Raw genomic sequence first — 23,896 nt, 5'->3', positions numbered from 1 at the left:
GCCGGGCGCGGCGCTCGCGAGAGGCAGCACCGCCCCGCCCCGCCCCGCGATGTCCGCCCGGCGGGCCCGGGCTGGGAGCGGTGTGGCGGACGCGCCTGCGCCCTGAGCCGAGCGGTGCATGCCGGGCACCCCCTTCCCGCCGTGACGCTGCAGATAGCAGGCCGGCACCGCCGCCGCCGCCGTCCCCCTCCTTCCCCCCTCAGCGCGGGCCCCGCCGCCGCCCGGCGAGGATGGTGGGCGTGAAGGTGATCGCGAACGACACCGAGTTCCAGCCTGAGCTCAGCGCTGCCGGTTCCCGCCTGGCCGTGGTGAAGTTCACCATGCGGGGGTGAGTGAGGGTGGGATACGGGCTCCCGTTTCTCTTCACGGGGGGCAGGGGCGGCGCGGGGAGCGCCCCGGGGCGGCGGGCCCGCCGCCCCGGGGCGTTCCCCGCGCCGCCCCTGCCCCCGGGTCCTCCCCCGCCGCGGCCTCGTTCCCGCTGAGGCGCCGGAGAGCGGGAGCTGGGCCTCACCCAACCGGGAGGCGTCTCCTCACGGCCCCGTCGGCCGGCCTTGCCGCTCCCGCCCCGGTCTGGGAGTGAGGGGGCTGGCCGGGAGCGAGAGGACCGCTGGGGGCCTTGAGGGGATTTTGGTGGGGTTTTTTTCTTTATTATTTTGAGGCGAGGCAAGGCTTCAGACTTGAGAAGTGCAGTTAGCTGGCAAAATGCTGTATCATTTTGGTCACTAGCCAGCTGCGGGGGGGGTCAGAGCTGCGAGCTAATTGTTTTTTAGCGTTAGTGACACTCCCTGTCTGTAGCATATCAATACAGTCACAGCATCGGGGTGGTATTTCCTATTTCTGAGGTTAAATTCACTTTTTTTGCAGCCGAGCCAGCTTCCCCTGCCCTCTGAACTTGTCATTCTTCAGGTGCTCTGAGGAGATCAGATGCTATGCTGGCTTAAAATCTGGTTGCAGATCAGGAAGCCACTGTTAACAGAGGGCAGAGACAACTGCATCTTGCTTGGTTTCTGTTAAAAACATCTCCTGCCTCGATAAAACTTAGCTGGATCCTCATCCTTTTTGCCCAGGGCAAGCAGATGTCCTTTTTCCCATACTCAGCGGGGATTTGAAGTACAGGTGTGGTTGGTGTAATCTGGATGAATTGGTGACCAAAGGAAATCACAACAGTTCAGTTATTCACAATAATCTGTGGGAGGCTAGGGAGAATAGTGATGGTGTTGGGGGTCTTGGGCTTCAAAGTGCACCTCATTATTGTCAAAGTCTTAGCTTTTAGTGCCTATACTCTTTTTTTTTTTTTTCATCTTTCTACCACCTATTTAAATGTGCAGTTGAACCATTCCGCTTCTAATGGCTGTTTGGAGCTCAAAAGACTTCAGGTGTGATGTGAAAGAGACTGTGAAAGGTGTTATACTTGGAAGAGGCCACAAGGTCACTAGCTGTGTGTCTGAATGGGTACTGAAAAAAGCATTCATATACATGCATCTGATGTCTGATTGCTGCTGCTTAGTTACGGGGTTGGGGTTTGGTTTTTTTTTTAGGTAAGTCCACTTCATCTGTAACTGTAGAGGTGTTGATGATCTCAGTAATACTGCATACATGTGTGCCCAGGAAAATGTTTTGGTTACAGACTACCCAATATATTAGGTTCCAGTTACGTTAATGGAGTGATGTCTTAGTGTATAAATATCTGTGAGTTTGCCTTGCTACGCTGCTATGGATCCATACCCTCTCTGTCAAGAGAGAATAGAAAAGGTGAAGCGGATCTCGTCTGTGCTGTTTTACAGCTATGTGCGTTGGCAGATGCACATTGACAGAGCTCTCTGGTTTAGCTACAGCCTATGCTGATATGCTGTTGGAGGGAGTTTCTACTGGTTGGGGGGGTTTTTTTGCTGTTTTGCTTTTTAATTGCTTCTTTCACAGCAAATTGAGTTGTGAGACTATCCCTTTGGAGGAATAGTTGCATCTGTACACTTCATATATGCCAGCAAAGGTATCATAATTAACAAATACATATTTTCAGCCAAGGTGATACAGTTAAGTCAGCAGAAGTCAGGTCTGTGTTACCAGGGTCAAATAAGTATGGTAGTAACTGGTTACAGTTGTAGTAAGTGAGATTTATTGTAGTAAGATTTCTATGATTACTGCTAAGGGTTTGATACATTATTACTGTTAAATATTTCAAGTCATACATAGATACTGCTATAGATACTATTTTTTCACAGGATGTAACATGGAGTGCTAGTACTAATTTTCTGTTAAAAGTGGTGTTTGCCGTTTCAGGAAAAGAACGCAACTCTTTGCCCTCCCTTATGTCACTTTAGTTAGCAGGACGTTAGCTTGCAGTAAAAGATGCCGGAGCTAAACCTGTTAGATGGAAAATAGGAAGTTAGTATTAATTGATAGGTGAAGCTAATCATGTGACATTGAAGCTGTCTGAGGAAGTGGGAATTAACACTTCATGATGTGTTTCTCAATGTCATTCTTAATTGTATCACCAGGATTGCTCACCATCTGTCAGCCAGGTAGGAAGGTTATTTTTACACGTACCAAGGATATCAGTAAGAACATGAACGTGCTAATTCTATTTGGGGCAGACATTTTTCAAAAAAAAGGTTGAGTTAAATTAAACTGTATGTTGTTTTCACAGATGTGGCCCTTGCTTAAGGATAGCCCCAGCTTTCAATGCTCTGAGTAACAAATATCCCCAGGCAACTTTTTTGGAAGTAGATGTGCATCAATGCCAGGTTGGTATTCAAAACCATATTTTTGGTTGTAAGACAAAGAGCATATAATGTCGTGAATGGGAAACTTGAAGAAAGACTGTTCAGACAGTAGACAGAGTAGTGTCCTGTGGCTGTTGACATGCTTGGTAAATCACAAATAGCTGTATTGTGAAATTCTCCAAAATTAGGATATGCACAAAGATGCGAACAAACAACGCTTTTATTTAGAAAAGCATTCTTGCAGTTACCCCTGTGATGTCCTTCATTTAAGCAGCGTACAGTCAGTTTAACAGTTCCTGCTGCTTGTACTATTTAGATAACACCGCTAAATGTGGAAGATAGCACTAGTATGAATTAAAAAGAGTAAGTCTTTCCAAACAAATATTGGTGTAATTATTGAGCAAAATGAAAACTGCAATAAACTGATATGATTAGTGGGACTAGATTCCTCTCAAGTACTACTCAACTGTTTTTAACAGACAACAGTGTTGCAGGTGAGCTGTTGATTGACTTAAGGGTTGTTAACAAAAATTAACAATGGTATGTTGAAAGGAAGTGTCTTGAATTACTACAAATTATAATGGAGAGAGATGAACATCAAAGTGGTAACAATGTTTGCAAATGACACTAAATTAAGGAAAGTTTTGGAAAAACTACTGTGGGTGCATAACAGGTATGAATACAGGTAGAAATCAAATGGAATTCACCTTCTACAGCAGCAGGCTGCAATTCCTGGGTGCGCAGGAATGTGGCTTGGGAGAGGAAGGAATGCAGGTGTAAAGAAAGCTTGTAAAATAAGTGTTAAATTAAGCCATCCTCCACTTTGGAGAGCAAATGAGTAATGATTTTTATGGTGTACCAACAAATGTACTGACAATGTGAAGTCTGTTCAAAGAATGCCCAAATGTGTAAAGGATTAGGAGGATCTGAAGAATTTAAATTAACTTAAAATTGTTGTCTGAGTTAAAGCTGTTTATAAAACAACAAATACTGTTTGTGATGTTTGAGGTGATGTAGCTTGTTAAATATCTAGTGTGTGCATTCTTATCTAGGTGAAGCAAGCTAATGTTTCTGTCTAATATTGGTAATACTCTGTTAGGTAACACTTGTAACTAATTTATGCATTCTAGGGAACAGCTGCTACCAATAATATATCAGCAACGCCGACATTTCTGTTTTTCCGAAACAAAGTGCGAATCGACCAATATCAAGGAGCAGATGCTGTAGGTTTAGAAGAAAAAATTAAACAGCACCTGGAGAATGATCCTGGAAACAGTGAAGATACAGATATCCCCAAAGGATATGTATGCATCTCTTATCTTAAGATAAATTTTTTTTAATGTTTGCATAACTTGAATGTTTAAAAAAAAGTATCTCTTGCTTTCTAAACATACTCTAAGTCAAATAATGTTACTTTAGGCAAAACTGCAAGTTCCCCATGGCTTTGAGAAGATCACTTGTCTGGGTTTCCTTTTTCAGACAAAATTAAAAAACTAACATGTACATATTTAGTAAGTATGGTTATAGAATTATAAAATGTTTTAAGAAAAATCTCCATGCATAGCCCTTAGTCATTCATTGAATAATGAATCTTATGTTTTATGATGAGCTTTTTGCTGCAGCTCCTTATTCTGCTTCTTTCTTCTTCTCAGACATCCCAATCTGTCTTCCCAAAACGTTTTTTAAAGTGTAAAAATGTCCATGGGAAAAGACATTGTTAAACATGGTTGTCAAAAACATTGAAAAGTTGCTCTAGTTGTTCCTTAAGAAATCCTCTCTGTTGTTTATGTGGTGGTAGGTTCATTTGGGGTTTTCCTTTTTAATTCTTGCTCCCTACCCTTTCTTTAATCCTCTTTATTTCATCTCTTTTAAAAAAAAAAAAAAAAAAAAAGAGGGGGAGAGATTCTGCTGTTAAAGGAATTAACCTTCATAACAGTTCAGCTCCATCTTCCTCTATAGCAGCTTGCCCTGAAAATAGGATGCCTTTGGGAGGGTATTGTTAGATAAACGATATCTCATGATATATTTTCTTCTGCCTAATTGCTAATGTTTGCAGAAGTGGATGGTACTACAAAGTGTTCTCTTTAGATTTCTTCTTGCCTGTAAAAGAATGACAAGGATATAAAAGTATGTAAAGTAAAAAATATGTCACAGGAAAAGATTATGTGCCTGGTCTGAGTAGCATACAAGACTTCTTGCTGACTGTGAATTTCCTTTCAATTTAATGCTTAATGTGTATTGTTTCACTTCTCTAGGGGTACTGCATATCACTCCAGTAATTGCTGATCAAGCATTCACAGATAATGTAAAGTAAATAACTTGTAACTTTTTTAGTAATTTGTAAAAAAGAAAAGTGAACGTTTCTAAATATGTGTTCTCAAACTGAATGGTTTTTAAACCTTGCATCAAAATCTCTCATAACTAAAATTTAATGTTACATTTACTTCTGAAGAATTTAAAAATTGGTATTCATGAATAGATTTCTTTTTTGTCATTGCATAATTTGCCCATGTCTCCTATGTAGATCAAAACTTTGTAGGGATACTTGATTTTTTGGCCAAAATTTCAGTAAGGGAGCAATCCGCTTAGAAATATTGGTGCTCTCAGGAAATTATTTTCACCACGTTCTGTGTGTTTTCATGTTACCTCAAGGCAATTGTGCCTTGCAAATCATAAGCCTGTCTGACAGCTGTACTAACAAACACATGTAAATGAGAACTCTAATGTGACAAAACACTTTCCTAGAGCTGTCGTCTTAGGTGGTATTCTCCAAGCAATCCTTGGTGTGATATTACTCCTTAAATGAGATTGTCTATTGTTCTACCAAAAGTATAAACACAGTTAGTTATGTGGTGTATTACATTTTGCCTAAATCATGTGTCACAGTTCAGTGCTTCACTAGTTGCTGTAGTGTGCACGTTACTTTGCATTGGTGAATCTAATACGTTAAACTTTGCTGTGATGAGTATCTATAGAACCCCAAATTATGCTGTTAAATGCAAAACCAAGTTTTTTGGAGGTTAAGTATTTTAAATTCATAGCTAGCCATATCCTATCAGGCAAATGTAAGCAAGGTGCAAATCCAGCTGAATATTTCTCATTTAAATGAACTGCAACAGTGCAGGTCACTTGAATTTCTAGCAGTTCAGCTACTTGCTAACTGTTCCACGGCATGCATTGCACTTCACTTTATATGTGAACACTTAAATTTTTAATTACTGTGAAATCCTCTGTCGAGCTATGGGGATGTCAAAAGACAAAGGTTCAGCTTGTTAGCTTTGGAGCCCTAAACACACTGAAAATCATTCAAGTAACAACTTAAGGTCTGCTTAATTAGATTGGTTTTGAGATGAACACACCACCTTGTACTAAAAGTTAATCTTGTAGGAGGTGGTGTCTTACCCCTATGAATCAAGTCCTGAGTATGTTCAGGGCTGTATGAGCCAAGCAGGAATTCCATTTGACCTGTAAGTGGTAGGCTGAAATGCTATTTTAGGATATGCTTGACCCAAAATGGGCTGGTCTTGGCTCCAGGGAAGTATCTTCATTCTCTCACACAGCTATGTGTTCCTTTTCTTTGCTTACCTTCTATCTACTGAGCATGCGAGTTGCAAGCTAAGCCTTCATTTGGATGCTGGGAGAGGGATAAGTATTTTTTGCTCAGAATAACATTGTTGCAAGAGCTAAGGGAAGTGGCATACAGGAAAAGGGTTGTATTCTCTCAGCAGTCTGTTTTTGGATTCTGTTTGTACCACGAAGCTATAGCCTGAGTTGTTGTAAGAAGTAATTTTCAAGCTAGTGTGTGCTTTTTTTCAAGAGTGGTATATTATTCTTTGGGACCTAGTAGATGCCTTTAAGAAGGGTATTTTTGGGTCGTTATCCTAAAAGTTCCTTTAGTTTCTTAGGTCTGGACTGTTCTATGGCTGTACACTGATCTTGAATTTGTACTGTTATGGTGTGAGATGTTGATGCTCTGTCTTCAGGCCTTAAGATATGAAATACTTGATTTTTAGCCTGACTTACTGTGCTTCAATTGGAATTGGTTTACTTCAGTTGCAGGCAAAAAATTCTGGTTATCTGGAAATTGATACAGATTATTCTGCCTCTGCAAGAAGCCTTTTAAATGGCTTGGAGCATGGATAGCAGTCTGCTTTAGTCTGAGAACGTATATATGCTAAAACTTTTAGTTGGACCCTTCACAAAGGAGCTGAGCAGTAAACCAAACTGGTTCATCGTGAATAGTGTTGCTTTTGTTTTCTGCTGTTCGGTGTTTTTGCCAAAGTGTATGGAGAAAGGAGTGGGAAAAGGTTTCGTAAAGTTAATTTGTATACCGTGCTGAAAAAGAAGTAAAATAAGACTAGCTTTGCATATAAAGCCTGGTAAGAACTATAGTGGTGGTCTTTCAATTTGTTCTGCAATATGTAGTATATTTTTGGGGAGGCCCATATCTGGGTGGTTTGTTTGGTTTTTTTTTTTTCCCCTGTTAAGTTGCTCATAGCTCCAGTCTAATGTCAGTTTGTCTGTGTTGTGGTGTGACTTCGATGCTGTAGTCTTGTTTATCAAAAGTATATCTGAAAATTCTCCCTGTGCCCAGTTTCTTATTCTTGAAATGGCAAGTGTGTGTTCCAGGGGTGCAGGATTTGAATGGAGGGGAGAAATGTTTTTCAGTTATGAACTGAATACATCCGAGTACTATAGTATTCGTAGTTTTGTGTTTGTAATGTCTTTTGATATAAACCCCTGAGGTTTTCTGTGTGTCTTGTTATTTTAATCTGTTGAATGAAGAATTTCATTCATTCCAATGCTTACTAATCCCAGATGAGTTCATGGCGCACTTATCATGCACTCAGCAATGCTCTTGCTTTTACTTTCAGATGGATTTAATGCCATTTATCAATAAAGCCGGCTGTGAATGTCTTAATGAGAGTGATGAGCATGGATTTGATAATTGTTTACGTAAAGACTCTACCTACTTGGAATCAGACTGTGACGAGCAGGTACAGTAGATATTTTTAAGTGAGGTATTTTCAATGATGGTCTATTCTGCAAGCATTTGTTTTAAGAACTTGTCTACTTTACAATGTTATGGTAGTGTAAGTAAGAGTGGGAGATGGTAGTAGGATGTAAGTAAAATTGGTATAAAAAGGTGGTTGTAGCATTTCCAGTTTTACATCCCTTTATGTATGGAAAAAATTCCAAATGGAGTAGCATTTGCTGACATTTTTAAGTGACAGACTAGTGCATGTGTGGAATATGGTGAAGGTAAGTTCTTAATTTTATTTCAAAGCTCAGACTTATCTGTAGTTAATTATTGTGCTATGTTTGTTTTTAAGAATGAAGAAAACAGTGTTCAACAGCAACTTTTTTTTCTCCACAGCTGCTTATTACTGTAGCTTTTAGTCAACCTGTCAAGCTTTATTCTATGAAACTTCAGGGGCCAGATAATGGTGAGTGAAGTGTCAGTTTAATCATATCTTTGAAACTAAAGCTTTGCCCATGTTTAGCTGAATTTTCTAAAAAATGACAATGCTGTCCCTGGAACCTTTTACCTTCTGAGAATCCCACAGCAGCATCAGTAGATTTGTTGTAAATGAACTACATAACAAATTATCGCATTCATTTTTCACTGACCTTGTGCATGGGTATTGGGTATGATGCAAATATAAATATTTACTGTAGTTTGATATGCTGCAAAGAGAAACTTATGTTTAATTCAAGAATTCATGTGAACGCTACTGAAAGGTACAGTTTAGTTTTTATGGTAACTGAGTTTACATTATAAAATTACATAAAATGTTTAGGTGTTATATGACACAGCAAAACTATTATTTTTAGACTTTTTATTGGATTTTTTTTGTGGAATTCTGTGTCTGACACATAGATGAGTAGTGCAACTTTGGATGTCCTTCAGTATCCAGGGTGGTGATGTCGGATTGGCAGATAAGATACTAGAACTGTAGAAGCTTATGCCTTCCTTGAGTGCTGTCTAGAGACTGTGATAAGTGAGCACTTCTTAATCAGTGTTTTGAAAATGTATTTGAACAATGGAATACCACTCCTATATTTTAACACAGGGCAAGGTCCAAAGTACATAAAAATCTTTATCAACCTTCCTCGATCTATGGATTTTGAAGAAGCAGAAAGAAGTGAACCAACTCAAGCCCTGGAACTGACACCAGATGATATTAAAGAAGATGGTATTATCCAGCTTCGCTATGTAAAATTTCAGAATGTTAACAGTGTAACTGTAAGTAAAGTTTCTGTTCTGAGGTCTGTGCAGTCTGAAAACTTAATAGGCTTTTAAAGCACTGTGCATGTTTGTTGATTTCATTGCAAATGTCCTTAGTTTCTCTCTGCTGATTGCATACTGTGTGTTTATGCTAAAAGTATTTCAGGAATTTAAGGTGAGACAAGGCTGTCTGCATGCAATGTCTCTTTTGGCCTAAGGTTTGCTTTAACCTCTTGATGAGCTAGTGTGCTGTTTAATACAACTTGATTTTTTACTAACACGGCGTCTTCATTTGAAGAGTTGAGGAGACAAGGAATCCAGTTCCTCAGTCATCTGATTGCAGAAATAACAGATTTCTCTGAGTATCAAGTGAAGTACTTTCAATGTCTTTAAACCCAATACTTGCTTTCTGTGAGGGTTCTTAAATGCTGTAATCAAATCACCTTTGTCTTTTAATGAGCTCTCCAATTCTCTTGCTTAAGAGACTTTCCACAGATTTCACATAGGGTTTTTGACTACTAAATGCAGGTGCGGATTCCCCTCTTCGATTTTAAAAAGAAATGTTCTAGTGCAATATGTGTGATGACTAAATCGATGCTGGAATTGTGTTATGCTTGGCATCATCCTGGTACTGCGCTAGCCCTGTTTCCTGCAGTATTGTGTTGAACTGTTTTTCCAATATGGCCCCTGAATTCTTTTCTATGGAAATTCTTTTTGTGGCCTGAATTACGCTTTTGCAAATGTATGGACTTATAGTTGATTGAGTTAAGCTATATTTTAATGGGCCGGCCACAGAAGTCACCAGCTGCTTATGAGTTACAGGTAACTCCAAAACATTGATCCACCGTCAATCTTTTTATCACAATTTTTCCTCTCTAAAAAGGTTTCTGGTAAATTTCTAAATTACTATTTGTGGACTGCATTTTAGATCAGTTGGCTACTTTCATGTTTAGCCATGTTTTACTAGCAATTATTTTAAAGGTAATAGGAGGTGAACCTAAATAACTCCTTTTCATGTCTGTTATTTCTATGGAGTTACCTTTGTGACCAACCTTATCCTCCGCCAAATGAAACGGAGATCGGTCACAGAGGCTGATATTCTACAAAGCTGTGCTGACGAGTACAAGTTCTGTATTTGTTCTTTAATAAAATCCTGTGTCAGCTTTAGACAGGATGATGTGCAAACATTAGACAAGTGATAAGGTGATTAAATAGATGTTCTGCTTGTTTGCACTGTTTGTATGTGGATACTGCAGTAGCACTCCCCTAGTTTCCTAGCTAAACCTGGATTCTGTATTTAAGACTTCTGAAAATGAGATGGCCAGTCATCTTGTCCATGACTTGGCTTTTTGGTGCAGGTGATGAAGGTCTGCTTGCTTACGTAGTCCCGTGGATAAAAATCTTCCATTTGTTTCCTAATGAACTGGAGGAGGCGCAGTTGTCACACCGCTGTGGTTTAACCCCATCCGGCAACTAAGCCCCATGCAGCTGCTTGCTTGTTCCCCCCCCAGGTGGGATGGCGGGGAGAATCAGAAGAGTGAAAGTGAGAAAAAAAGTGAGAAAAAAGGAATTCATTCCCCACTTCCCATCAGCAGGCAGGTGTTCAGCCATCTCCAGGAAAGCAGGGCTCCATCATGTGTAATGGTTACCAAGTAACAAATTGTCCTGCTTTTCTGCCATTTATAATCAGAAATGCTTACTGAACACTTCCATGTCAGTATTAGTAAGTTCATACTTCATTTACATATATCACTGGTAGGTTTGTTAGTTTTAACTTACCTAGTTTATTAATTCTATACCCTGTAGTTTCTAATCCATATAATTCAGCATATGGAATGCTGTTTTTCCCCGTTTGTTGTGTGCTTCTCTTCATTACGGCTACTTCAGAGGCACTTTTTTTTCTGTACTTGTTGAACTTTTAATATCATTACTGAGACAGAATCTTTGAACACATTGCAGTTCACCTCTGTTTGACAAAAGTCAGTCCTTGACATGGTCTTCTGTTTCTTACTGTGAGAAGAGTACTTTCTTCAGCATTTCAACCCTCACCTTCCATACATCTTGTCTGTATAGGAAAATACAGTCTTCCAGCTTCAGGGAAGCCACTTGCAGAGGTGAATGTGCCGGTTTAGATCAGCAATCCATCTTTCTTATCATGCACTTGCAAGCATCTGGTGTTGTCAAAAAAATTTTTTAGTATGGGGCAAGCAGGTAGTGATGCATACCCTCCAGTATTTGGCACAGGCAATTTCTGAGGCAGAAAGGGCATTTTCATAGATACTGGCTACGGCTTGTGGAAAGGGTGTGGTGCATGCTATCCCTTGCCCACCTGTTGTTGTCCTCCTCCTTTCTTTCCTCTGCTTCTGATGCCACTACTTTCTTTCTTTCTCATTCCTCCTTTCTCCATGCTCACAATAAAGTGTGGAAAGATCCACAAACACCTCATTGCTCTTATAACTCCAAGTTCCTTACTAATACTATTTCATGCAAAAAAAATGTTCTTTCACTTGTCCACTTTAAAAAGTGTAGTGGTTCCAGCAATAATTCTGTAGTTCATATTTCAAAAGAAGCTTGATTTGTTTGAAACCCTAAAATAACTTCATAGATCTAGTATTCATGCTGTAAAACATGTAATTATGGAAACTATAGTAGTAAACTACACGTGAATAGTCTTAGGGTCTTCAGCAAACATAGTTAAATTGCTATTTAACTTCATTTCCAGTCAGATTCTAGTGAATTGTGACTTCTTAAAGCCTGTTTTTGCTTGCTGAATGTGGTCTCAGGTTGGAAGTGGAAGCTGGGAAAGTCCAAACTGTGTGGGTTTTTTAACAAACTACCAGGAAAATAATGGCATTCTATATAATCATTATTTTAAATAAGAGGACAATAGCTTCTCTAAAGGTTACAGAGGCCTTTATAATTTGAAAAACTGTTAATTTGGTTAGTTCAAAAATCTTGGGCACCTAAGTTTTTTTGTATTAATGGACAGTTTACCTTAACTCTTGTGTTTGGGATTTTTTTCTTTAGTTGTTTGTCCAATCCAATCATGGTGATGAAGAGACAACAAGAATTACATACTTCACGTTTATTGGAACTCCAGTCCAAGCGACAAATATGAATGACTTCAAGCGAGTGAGTCCTCTTTCTCTAAAAACACTTTTGAATCTTTTAAACCTACTCAAAAGTGGGTTGACAGAAAAGATACACTTGGTTGTTACTACGATTCCACAACTTAAGGTAGTTTTGGCATCCAAAAGAAAATGTGTAACTTTATCTTACAGATCTTTGGTCTTGCTTACAAGTTTTTGTTCACCAACTTTTGTAAAAATTTTGGGGTAAGAAGGTACATATGAAAACCTGAGGGACTGTCAAGTTACATACACTATAGACAATGTTGTTTTTTTAACAGCTGTGAGATTTGTCTTGATTTTGAAACTTGCTTTCTGATGTTCAGGAAGTAGAGAAGCAATTGCATGTACAAATTAGACTCCTTGTGATTGACTTATGCTTTGAAGGATTTTATTCACTGAGCAACATTAAGCTTGAGATCTGAAAAATATTTGGTCACAAGGTGTCTTACATTAAACATGCCTGCTTTTTAAAGAGGAAATGAAGCAAACAGCTTGTTACAGTATGACTTTAGACACTAGTGTTGAACAATAAGGCACTCTTGATTTTTTTTTTTTTTGAGAATGTGAAATGGGTTTGAAAGGATTGAAGCTTTTAAAGCTACTTGCAACTTCTTCAAAATGTAATATGCCTGTTTTAAAATAAACTGCTTTAAAACTTAGTAGCCTTTGTGAAAGGGCAAATACTGCTGTAACACTTGCCTACAAACCAATAACATTGAAAGCACCACAGAATTTATTATCCAAATAAACTATAACTTCGGAAGGTTAAAAACGCTAACACTCACCAACATGTCACGTACTTGGAATTTTTAACACCAAAACTTGATCTTAACTTCCACATGTAAAGCTTAGTATCTTTGCAGGTAATAATGAAGTTAATAAATAGAAGTTTAACGGGTTTTGCTCGCTTTCAGTGAAACTTGAAGTCACTGGAACAGTTGTTCTAATGTACTAAAATTAACTGGATATCAATTTTAGACCTCCTAATGTAGCACTTCTAATTCTCCCAAAACTAGAAATATGTTAATTGATTTACAGTCTACTTACATTTTTTGGTTTGTACGGCTTTTTTGTGAATACTGATGGTATTAGGGCATCCCCTGCAATGAGTTGTGCAACTACTATTTTAACACCATTAATCTGCAGTACTTTCTGGTATTGTGAGGGGGATGGGACCCTGACTCAGTATTTGATCTCTGTCTCACTTTCAGTTCTTTGTAAAGTATGTAAATTAGTTTTTGCTTCCAAAAGTACTGAAAATTTATTTTCAACAAGTGCACTCTTTAAACCTGAGCTTCTGATTGTTGAACTAGTGATTTTTTTTAAATTTTTTTTTTTTAAATTGACAGTCCTGATTGGGGTGCACCTTGTAAAGCAATTCAGGTATTTTGTAGAATGTTACGTGTATTTGAGACTAGTGCTGAGCCTGCACAACATGTTTCCTACAGTATTTTAAGTTGCATAGATAAAACATTAGTTTGGACACAGTATTGAAGTACTACCTTAGCCTGAAACTCTCTGCCGTAACAGTCTGAGCTCCAGTCAGTGTTTGTGTAAGGAGTGGGTTTTTTAATTCACACATGCCCTCACACAGCCCTTTAACAGCATTAAAAATAGCGTGGGTCTCCAGGCATCTCAGCCCTCTACTGTAGTTAGAGGGGATTTACAGATGTCTCTCCGTTCTAGATGCACTGTGGATGCTTGGAAGCTGCTACATGGCCTGGTAAATACTATGCCAGTTGACAATTTTGGTTTCCTTAAAGTTTGCAGGTGAACGCCTTGGCACTGTCAAGGAGTGTGCCTTTGTGTCTTGTGAGATCTGTTTAAATGGAAGGGGAGGGGGCGCAAACCTACAACTGCGTAGACATGAGATAGTCCCATGGTGTTAGCATTGTGCTGGTAATGTCAGGATGTTAAGTAACTGGTCAGAACGGCCTTAAATAGCGAAGCAGGCATTACTGGGTTATGAAGTGGTTGATCTTGTCTCAATTCAGATACTCATAGACACTATATGTAATATTCCTATTTTCCTTCCTGAACACGTAGTTTTAATATTAGGCTGTTAAAATATTTCATCATAACAAATGGGATGTGTAGTCTGGCAGAGTCGCAGTGCTCTTAGGAATCTTAACTTTTGTTTCCTCTCTTCCAGTGATCCTGTCAGTTATGAAACCTTAATATAGCGTTGGGCATTAATTATATTTAGGTTTGTAGATTAACTGGGAAACCTTATCTTTCTTTTCATCTCCTTGGGTAGTTACCTACACTACTACTCACTGCTTTCATCTGTCTCATTCCCTTATCTCAGTTGGTCTCTACTGTTCGTATTTCTCATCTAATTATGATAAAAATAGTATTGTCATAAGATTAACAAGATGGGGAATGCTTTTTTTTCCCTGAGTTTGAGAAGTTTTTGTAAGAATCTCTTAAATACCTTATTTGAAGGGCTTGAATTAAGAAGTAGACATAATGTGATTCCAGTCATGTTTCTATGATTGATCACATCTCTGCTCAGTTGATTGTATGCATGTTCAGTTTCAAAGTAAAAAATAAAACCAACACATTGGTTTGAATGACTTCTGCTAAGGATCAGGCTAATGTATTTTGCTTCCCAGTTAGGGTGGGGTCTGAACACATGCTTTTAGTTACAGAAGCTTACCGCTCAGCAGTTGATTATTAAGGTGCATAACTGCAGGTCCCATGTCCTCCAGGAGTTGAGGAATACTCACGTTTGCTTGTGTGGTGCTCTGCTAACACCAACAGGGCTGTAAGAAGAATCATGAACTGACTCCCTGATCAAGAAGAGATGTGTTTAATGTAAATGAGGCATTGTTTCCAGTACTTATACTATCAAATAGAAAGCTGGAATTCATCTACTCTGAAAAATAACAGAAGTACTAAGCAGGTGTAGTTAAGTCAGTCCTTCGTTAGTGATTTTGGCCTCAGGTTAGTTTGGACATACATAGAATCACACAACAGCCCAGGTTGGAAGGGACCTCAAAAGACCACCTGATCCAACCTTGCATGGAAGCAGCAGCCTAGATGACATTATCTAACACCTTGTCCAACCACATCTTGAAAACCTTCAGCAATGGGGACTCTGCAACATCCCTGTGGAGGTTGTTCCAGTGATTGACTGGTCTCACTGTAAAAAAAAAAAAAAAAAAAAAAAAAAAAAAAAAAAAGTCTTGCATTTTCTTGCATGTAGTTGGTATTGCTGGTTTGAGTGAGTAAAGTTATAAAAGCTGCTTTCAAACTTGTTTTAATATGTCGTATGTATCCTGCTCCTTGCGCAACTTGATTTTTACCCTCTGGGAAGGAGGGAATTCTTTGAAGTGATGGAAAAGGGGGACATGAAGGAAAAAAATTCTGCTTAGAACTGACTGCAGTGTAGTGAGTTAAGCACAGAGTAGTGGGGAGACACCTATTTGCTTTGCTTAAATGAAGAGGCCCTCAACAGCAGAGAACTAGGATGAATATTCCCTTCCTTTATGTATTTAATATATTCTGAAATGCTTCTGGAAAAGCTTGATTTATAGGCATGTTTGTTTTAAAAAATATCTTTAACACTAAAGTGTTCATGCTGCTGTTTCTTGGCCACACAGGGTCTGACTTAAGGCATAAATGATCATTCAAACTACTATAGTAGACTGCATTTGAGTTGTAGTAGATTGCACTTGCGATTTGCTTCTGATGCTCAGTTGGACTAGTTTGTTGGGCAGACAGCTAAAAGTGTAAAAGTGCAAGTTTTGTGGGTTTTTTTTCTATTGATTGATAGCTTAGAATTAGGTAGGTTCCTGTGAATCTTGTGGTGAACTTGTAAACATACCTTTATATTTGGAAGAGCATGCAACTGTTGATGTCCAATATAGTTCTTGTTTATTTCTGGTATTAATGAATAAAACATACTGCTGCTCAGTTTTAAGGTTGGGGCGTAGATGAATATTGACAGGTTGTGGGATTTTTTTTTTTGTCCCCTCTCGAAAAAAGGCTTTCATTCTACTCAGAACTGCTTATTTGCACTACATGCTGCTGCTTTTTTTTCTTGTAACATCTTGTTTGTTTGTTTTTCAGCTTAACTTCCCATTTCTAAAGAACTAAAAAGGCAGAAGAAATTAAAAAGTAATAATAAGATTGAAGTGGTCTTGCACTACTCCCTTCCTTGCTCCCTCTGCTCATCTAGCATCTCTTTCACCCTTTCCACAATCTCAGCACTGATACAAGAGCCGCCTTCTCTGCACCTTCTACCATCAGGAAAAGCCTTCTCTACCTTCTGACTCATCAACTCATCTTTCCCCTCCACTCCCTGCTCCAAATCTTACCTTAAACAGTTCTCTTTACCTTTCAGTCTTACCAAATTTCTGTCCCACTGTTATCCTGAACTTGACATTCTAAAGGCACACCATACAGTACTTTTACAAATCATTTTCTGTAACTAATTCTTCAGCCTGTATTGAATTTTGTAAAGCTGTTTGAGATGCAGCTTGTGAAATGCTCTATCAAGACTTGACTTTTTTTAGTGTCTTAGTGGAGCTTAGTGTTTTTCTTTGTTGTGACCCTTCCGTAAGTAGTAGGCAAGCCAGAATGGGCTGGAAAGTACTACTTTTTATTGTCCCTCTGGTGGCACTGGGCACCTGCTCAGGGAAGACACAGTGAAGAGTTGGTGAGTGTTTGTACATATGTGGCCTGATTAGGGGTCTCCAGCAGCATCCTACTAATTTTACTTGCTCAACCTCTTTAGATATATATTTAAAACAAACAAAACCAACTCTGCTCCAGAAGGTTCAGTAATAAAGTGTTTTCAGTCCTCCTCTTGGTAATGAACCATAGAGTTGGTTGTGTTTTTGTCACTGTCAGGTTCTGGACTGATGCTTGGGAAAAAGCCAAACAATTGAAGAAAAGCTGGCTCCAAACCCGACATCTTTTGTGCAGGAATTACAGGCTGTAACCACTACCTTAGAATGCACTAGATGGCAGTTTTTTCTGTAAAAGGAAGGAAAACGGATCTACTTCTGAGAAAGGAATAATGACAATTGTTTGGTTTAAATAGCCCATTTTCTTTTGGGAAGGTGGAGTGGGATGGTCAGAAAATGGGGTTTTGACCTGTGATGACAAAATATCCATATCAGTGTGATTTGATTTTCACAGATAATACACATGGGCGAGTTGTCAATTTCTGCCTCAGACTGGTATAGCAATATTTGTCATTCATGTTCCACACTTGCTAACATCTAATCTTTAATCTTTTAACTGTGTTTTTTCTTTTTTCTTTTTCTTTTTCTTTTTCTTTTTTATTTTTTTTGCTTAATCTGTGTGTGAACACAGTTTGGTGCTTTGGAAACACACAAAGAATAAATATTGCTTCTTGACAAGTTTAACTTTTTTTTTTTTAACTTGATTAATTGGATCTTAATGCAAGTGATGTGGCTTCTGATTTTTTTTCTTCTTTCCTCATGTTGTCAAATTGGAATTTTCCTGACCTTAAGCCTTAGGTTGGATTTACAGCTTGGTGAAATGCTCCTGGTCAAGGGTTCCTTGGAGGTGAAAATGGTCTTTAAAAGTACTTTTCATCAGTAGATATCAATTGCTTTGTGACAGTGATGACTCAGCTGACCAAAAGCAGCTGCATAGTGAAAAATTCTCCCTCTTGAAATCTGACAAGAAATGAAAAAAGGGGAAGGATCAGGAAGAATACTTCCAGTGGGTCCATGAGAATTCCCAAGTTCAGGGCTGTGGGTGTTTTGGGTTTTTTGTTTGTTTTGTTTCTTCCCCCTGGTCCTGTCATTCACTATTGACTGTATGAATCTTGTGTGGTATATTGTCACTTAACTGCAGAGGTAATTAATACTTAACACATTTGCTATAGCAGTCAATTGGTTAGAATACAAGAAAGGTTTTGCTTCTTCGTTTTCAACATTATTATGAGTAGTAGTGGGAAATTCTATGCTTCATTAGTGTAATCTTCAAATCTCTGTTCATGTGAATTCTCACGACACCTTATCAGAGCCATAAGTGCTGCTCTAGTTAGATGGAAATGAACTGGGAATCAGTGCCTTGCCCAAAGTCCCTCCTGCAGTTTGAAGTCTTAAACTTTAAGACTTATTTTCTTTTTATTTTGGTTTGGCTTATAAATGGATATTTTTTCAAGGGTCTGCAAGAGCACTAGAATTATGTCTGAAGCTTTTCAGAAAGGTGACTAAAATGGCATCGTTTCCTGCTCTCAGGATTTTGTGTTCAGTTATCTTAAGGAAGGGGACTGGATACCCTTCTGCAGTGAACTACGCTAACTTTAAACCTGCACAGCAGTATATACAGAATGCTGGAGTTGCACTTGCTGTTGGCTGGCAAATCAACTCACCAGAGTCTGGTGGCAGTGGTGATCTTTTCTGAAAAGGGAAGCACTAAGCTGACTCTGATTCCAGGTGGAGTTTGCAGAATTGGAGATAGAAGGAGACTTGGTAAGGAATAATGTTTTGATAAAGAATAACTGAAAATCAGGTGACTTCCAGATTTCTTTATAGGTTTGAGCTGCATTATAAGGTAAATGTTCTCAGTGAGGTAGATGGCAAGGATGCCAAGGGAAATGAAAAACTTTATTTGAGCACCCAGTGGTTCTCTTCCCACTACAATATTTTATATAGTGTATTAAGGTTGAATGCTTGGTATATAACTGTTGTGGTTTAACCACAGCCAGCAATTAAGCACCAAGCAGCTGCTCACTCATTCCCCTCCGCCACCCCCCGCAGTGGGATGGGGGAGAGAACAGGAAAAAAAAAAAAAAAGTAAAACTTGCGGGTTGAGATGAGAACAGTTTAATAGAACACAAAGGAAGAAACTAATAATGATAATAACAATAATAAAATTAATAATAATAAAAGAATTGGAATATACAAAACAAGTGATGCACAGTGCAATTGCTCACCACCCACTGACTGATGCCCAGTTAGTTCCCGAACAGTGATCCCCCCAACCCCACTCCCCCCAGTTTATATACTGGGCATGATGTCATATGGTATGGAATACCCCTTTGGTCAGTTTGGGTCAGCTGCCCTGGCTGTGTCCCATCCCAGCTTCTTGTGTCCCTCCAGCCTTCTTGCTGGCTGGGCATGAGAAGCTGAAAAATCCTTGACTTAGTCTAACCATTATTAGGGACAACTGAAAACATCAGTGTGTTATCAACATTCTTCTCATACTGAACCCAAAACATAGCACTATACCAGCTACTAGGAAGACAGCTCTATCCCAGTTGAAACCAGGACAATAACATACTTTTAAGTGTGGTCTGTTCTGTTGCAGTTACTGTCTTCTAACTCTTCCCAAAATGAGACCGGTGCTTTGCTGTCTGTATGAGTAGTAAAGATAAGGTTTCTTGTGTGGTTCGTATCCCTCTTAACCCTGTAGAGGGATTCACAGCTTCTGCAAGTGCTACAATAATGCATGCTTATATGCATTAACTTAGTTGAAAATTCAGTTGCACTTGTTTATTTTGAGACTTACTTTAAAAAATACTTGGCAGGACTTTTTTGGTTAAACATTATTTCTGTTTTTTTCTCTTATTAGGTAGTTGGCAAAAAAGGAGAGAGCCACTAGGACACAAAAGACACTGGAAGGCCTTAACACAATCAGAGATCTTCACTTTTATCTACAACTCCTGGATAATTGCTTGACCATAACCAGAGACTGTCAATCTGTTTCATTTAATGCCATTACCAATAAATCATTGCTTTTGTTGAGATGGAGTTTCCCTAGTGTGTTTCTGTTGTAATCCTCGTACATGTATTTGTAAATAAAATTCATTACTTTTGCCAAGTTTAATTTTGTTATTCTAGTAACTGGTCTTCCTTTGTTCCATTTAAACTTCAAAACTCGACTGGCTTATCTTTAGAAACAGAAGACATAATGTAGTTTGCATTTGTTCAGAGAGTTTGTAGTGTCAAATATAAGTGAAACATAGATGGCCTTCAGAGGCCATCTAAAAATAAAATCCGAGCTGCTTTATTACAAGACCAAATGAACTTGGTCATTTGTGGGATCATTGTTCCCATGAAATACAGATACTTTTCAGATAGGAATAACTTCACCTGTTTTGGAAATTTCCATTTCCCTCCCCACCTCAAAAAGCATAGGGGGAGGAAGCATATTTAAAGTTACCATTCCATTAACGTGCAGATTTGTTGGAAATGGAATGCTGATGCAAGCTGTTTGGCACTGAGAATTCTTGAGTTATCTGAATGTGGAGGTTTGTTTTAATATTATTAGAAAATATTGACCTCATTTCCCAGGCAGACTCTAGCAAGCTGTGCAGTTATTTGGATGTTTGTGCACCCCACCTGAACATAAATTCCTTACTACTTTTGTTGGGTGTTTTTCCTCTCTCTGGATCTTGATAAGGAAATGTTTATTGCAAATACTAATTTTACATCTTAATTGGAATTCCTGTACTACTTCAGTAAATTTTCTTGGAAGTGTGCCCTAAGTAATTTTAATAAATCGGGCATTGATCAGCACCATATACATATAATACTGTATAAATTCCCAGTAAAACTTGCTAAGTGTTTTAATTGGCATAATTAATTTCTTTGTAAAGTTAAATTTGTTACATTTCTAATTACCATAAATCCCACTAAGGCTTAAATCCTGTCCTAATTGGCATTCCTTCCTTGAACACAGTAGGGTGGTTTTCTTCTGGCTTGGCAGATTTGTATGTTAATACCAAGTTAACTTTCTGTTAGCATAGATATTTTCTCCAAACAGAAAACTGGGGATTGTCTAGAAAAACATTCTTTCTGAGAGGCACTTTTTTTTTTTCTCTCACTGTATCACTGCATACTCCAGGATACTCATCTGCCTGTATTCTAGTCAATGGCATGCGATGATGGCTTGGTTTCTTTCATACTTCCATAATGTTTTGCTTCAGTGGGGCGTGTAAGGCATGTAACACACTGTATATAGAATATAAATCATTTTTAAATATAATGGAGGGCAATATGAATAACTGTTCCTGTTTATAATTTTGTACACTAATTACCTTTTGGGTTATTGTTTAAGTGCCTCATCTTAAGTATTGCTTACCTCATAATATTTATACCTGAGGGATTTGATAACCTAGTGATTCACATCTTTGTAAAAGAGTAGTCAAATTTATATTGTTTATGAGACTCTTCTGTGATTTCCTTGGTTGCATGATGCATACTTTCCGTAATGATACTATGTACATAGATCTAAATAAATGTTTAGAGGTAACTGTCACATGTTTCACTTAATGGAAAATGGGGTAGAATTATGGACAGTGAGCTAAACAGTGAAGTTACAATGTAATGCTGTCTTTTAAGTGGCATTACCCTTACATGGTGTTCCCGGGTGCAGGTGGATCTCGCAGGATGGGTGCTTGCAATGCAGCCCCTTCGCCTGGGGTTTTTGAGTTTTGGCCTTAAAAGGAAAAGTCACACTGACCAGTTGATCCGTTTCGTAACTGAGTAGGAGCCTCAAAAGGGGACCGTAATGCTGCTTGTGTTCAAATAACGCGGAGGCTGTGATAATTGAAATTTGTTGCTAGTCCAAGCTGCAGATGACTAACATTCACTGTTGTGAGGTTAAATGGGTTCCCTGCTCCGTTCGCTACTTTTTATATATCTTAAGGCTGATGTTTGTTTGGGATAGGCGGGTGAAATAAGCTGTCCTGGTGCTCATAAGTCTTACTGAGGTAAGTGGCATGTGTGTGCAGTAATTACTTACACGCTTTGATATGCAAGCAAGGTCTGGCACGGCTTGGATAGCAGTCCTGTCCCCCTTCAGCCGGCCCACCCCTTGCTGCTTTGTGTCTAGCAAAGGTTGATCTGTTGAACTTTCAGTGAAATACTGAAAGGTTGCAGAAAATCTGTGGGTGCACATGTATTTTATAGCAAATGTCCTGGTTCAACTGGGAGCTTAAAGAATAGTTTTACCTGGAACCTTCTCTTGCTTCCTTCAGGGTTGGCAAGCCGGTCGGGAGATTTGCTTAGTGTCTTTAAATGCCGAAAGGCTCTTTAGTCGTGGGGTTCCCCAGGACCGAGCATATTGGCTGGGGTATCAGGTTGGGGACTGCATAGCAGAATTAATCTGCAGAGTGATGCCTTAATTAGAGTATCGCCATGTAAAATGTTCCTGCGTGGATGCGTTGAAAAGGCTGAGAAGGGGGACTTGAATTGCTAGCAGATATTGTACCCTGGGAGCCTTTGATGTAGGCTTGTCTCGTCTTCATCCTTTGTTACTTGTGTATTGAGATTAATAAGCACATCTTACTAGAGAGCTGCTGGACTTGATCTAAGGGCTGCTAGAGAGAGCAAATACAGCACTAGGGAAGTTGTTTATTTTCATGTTCATAGTCCTCAATGTTTTTATTTCTGATAAGAGTTTGAGGTATTGGAAGACTAACCTCTAAATATCATTTGGCTTCTAAATTAATGGAGAAAGTATAAGAAGTAATAACGGTTAGAAGCTAAAGCCTGAAAAAGTGCTTGTGGTCAAGGAGGTACATCTCCAATCTGCTCAATTCCTTCAAAATAACTGCATTTCCTACTTCTCAGTTAGCCGAAGGTGCTTGTAACGTTTTGTAGGCAATAGGAGACCTAATGTGACACATCCTCTTAAAATGTGGTGAGGAGGAAATCAAGAGTATGGTCAGAGGTGATAAAGAAGCAGAAGTGCATCGGCTCCTCTCCTCCTTTTTCTCAGGTCGGCTTTGCAGTGCTGGGAGCAATGAAATGGCTCGGTAGCAGAATTGGTAGGTGAAGAACCTGTGGCTGCTCTCCCATGACGCTTCTGTATGAATGTCTTATGTGGGGCTTGACTTGGGGGCGAATGTCCTGGGCTAGTTACATCCTGTGTAGGGGGAAGTACCCTGATGGAACCTGCATAGCTGCTTTTGTGGACGCGGTGCTTTTTTAGGTGTAGTATTCAAAATACTTTGTATATGCAAGGAATGTCAGAAGTAATGAGAGAAGACTTCCAATGTCCAAAGGGTTAACAACTTAACCTGCAGCAAACTCCACTTTTGAAAAAGTTATGTTTTGTTTTGTTTTTTCTTTAACAGCCAGTTTGTAACTGAATTTAGAAGAGTATTTTTGAGATATGCCAATAAAATGCCTAGGTACTGACTCACGTATCAGCACTTTACATAGTATAAAATTCACTCTTGTTAGGGAACTTTATTTGTCACTGAATTTAACTCCTAGCCTAGTTTGGCATGAGCTCGGGTGCATTCTGTGCATCTTAACTGTTCACTTCTAGGTCTCTTAAAGTTTTGTCTCTGATACCAAATGTATCTCTTCTTGTGGCTCAAACTTTGAAGGGTCTTTTCTACTTGGGTATTTCTTAATAAAGTGTCTTCCTTCACGCCATGCGTTTTTGCATGCACTGAAAATAGAGTAACTTGTTCTATGCGTAATTCTCAAAACAAGTATTTCTTTTAAAGTTCAGGAAAGCATTCCCCTGCTTGATACTAGCATGTTGCAAAGGTGGTTTAGAGCGTACATGTAGTTTCTTTTTTCCCCCGTAGCCTTTAATGACAGAATGGTTGTCTTGATATTGAATCTCTAATAAAGTTCCCTTGAAGAATTGCACAACATGAGAACGTTGAATGATGGAATAACGTTTTTTATTCTTCATGCAGTGGAGAAGAGATCTACGTTGTGTAAACTACGCTGTGGATGCACTGTTGCTCCCCTGCCCTCTGTTCTTCCTTACTGCCACCTTCAAGGTGTAGCGTGCTTTGTGCCTGAAATAAAGTAAAATATGCAAGGTTGTCATTAAAAAATAAAAATGCATGTACAGAA

At 39.0% G+C, this 23,896-nt stretch overlaps 1 protein-coding gene across 3 annotated transcripts; it reads left to right on the top strand.

The window, feature by feature from the left end:
- Window positions 1-68: 68 nt before the first annotated feature.
- TXNL1 (thioredoxin like 1) lies at window positions 69-19,898 on the top strand. Of its 3 annotated transcripts, XM_052778151.1 has the most exons (9): window positions 69-328; window positions 2,648-2,744; window positions 3,854-4,027; window positions 7,598-7,720; window positions 8,101-8,170; window positions 8,798-8,970; window positions 11,980-12,084; window positions 17,232-17,272; window positions 19,644-19,898. In XM_052778151.1, exons 1-9 carry the CDS (start codon window positions 231-233, stop codon window positions 19,645-19,647), a joined length of 885 nt encoding a protein of 294 aa, XP_052634111.1. In that variant the 5' UTR covers window positions 69-230; the 3' UTR covers window positions 19,648-19,898. The 3 variants fall into 3 exon arrangements, with proteins under 3 accessions (XP_052634111.1, XP_052634113.1, XP_052634112.1); XM_052778153.1 differs by lacking the exons at window positions 17,232-17,272; window positions 19,644-19,898 and adding an exon at window positions 16,158-17,207; XM_052778152.1 differs by lacking the exon at window positions 17,232-17,272 and having other exon boundaries at window positions 73-328.
- Window positions 19,899-23,896: the final 3,998 nt, after the last annotated feature.

This window comes from Harpia harpyja, chromosome Z (genome assembly GCF_026419915.1).
Source record: "Harpia harpyja isolate bHarHar1 chromosome Z, bHarHar1 primary haplotype, whole genome shotgun sequence".
Lineage (NCBI taxonomy): Eukaryota > Metazoa > Chordata > Aves > Accipitriformes > Accipitridae > Harpia > Harpia harpyja.
This window is presented reverse-complemented; position numbering and strand designations above follow the sequence as displayed.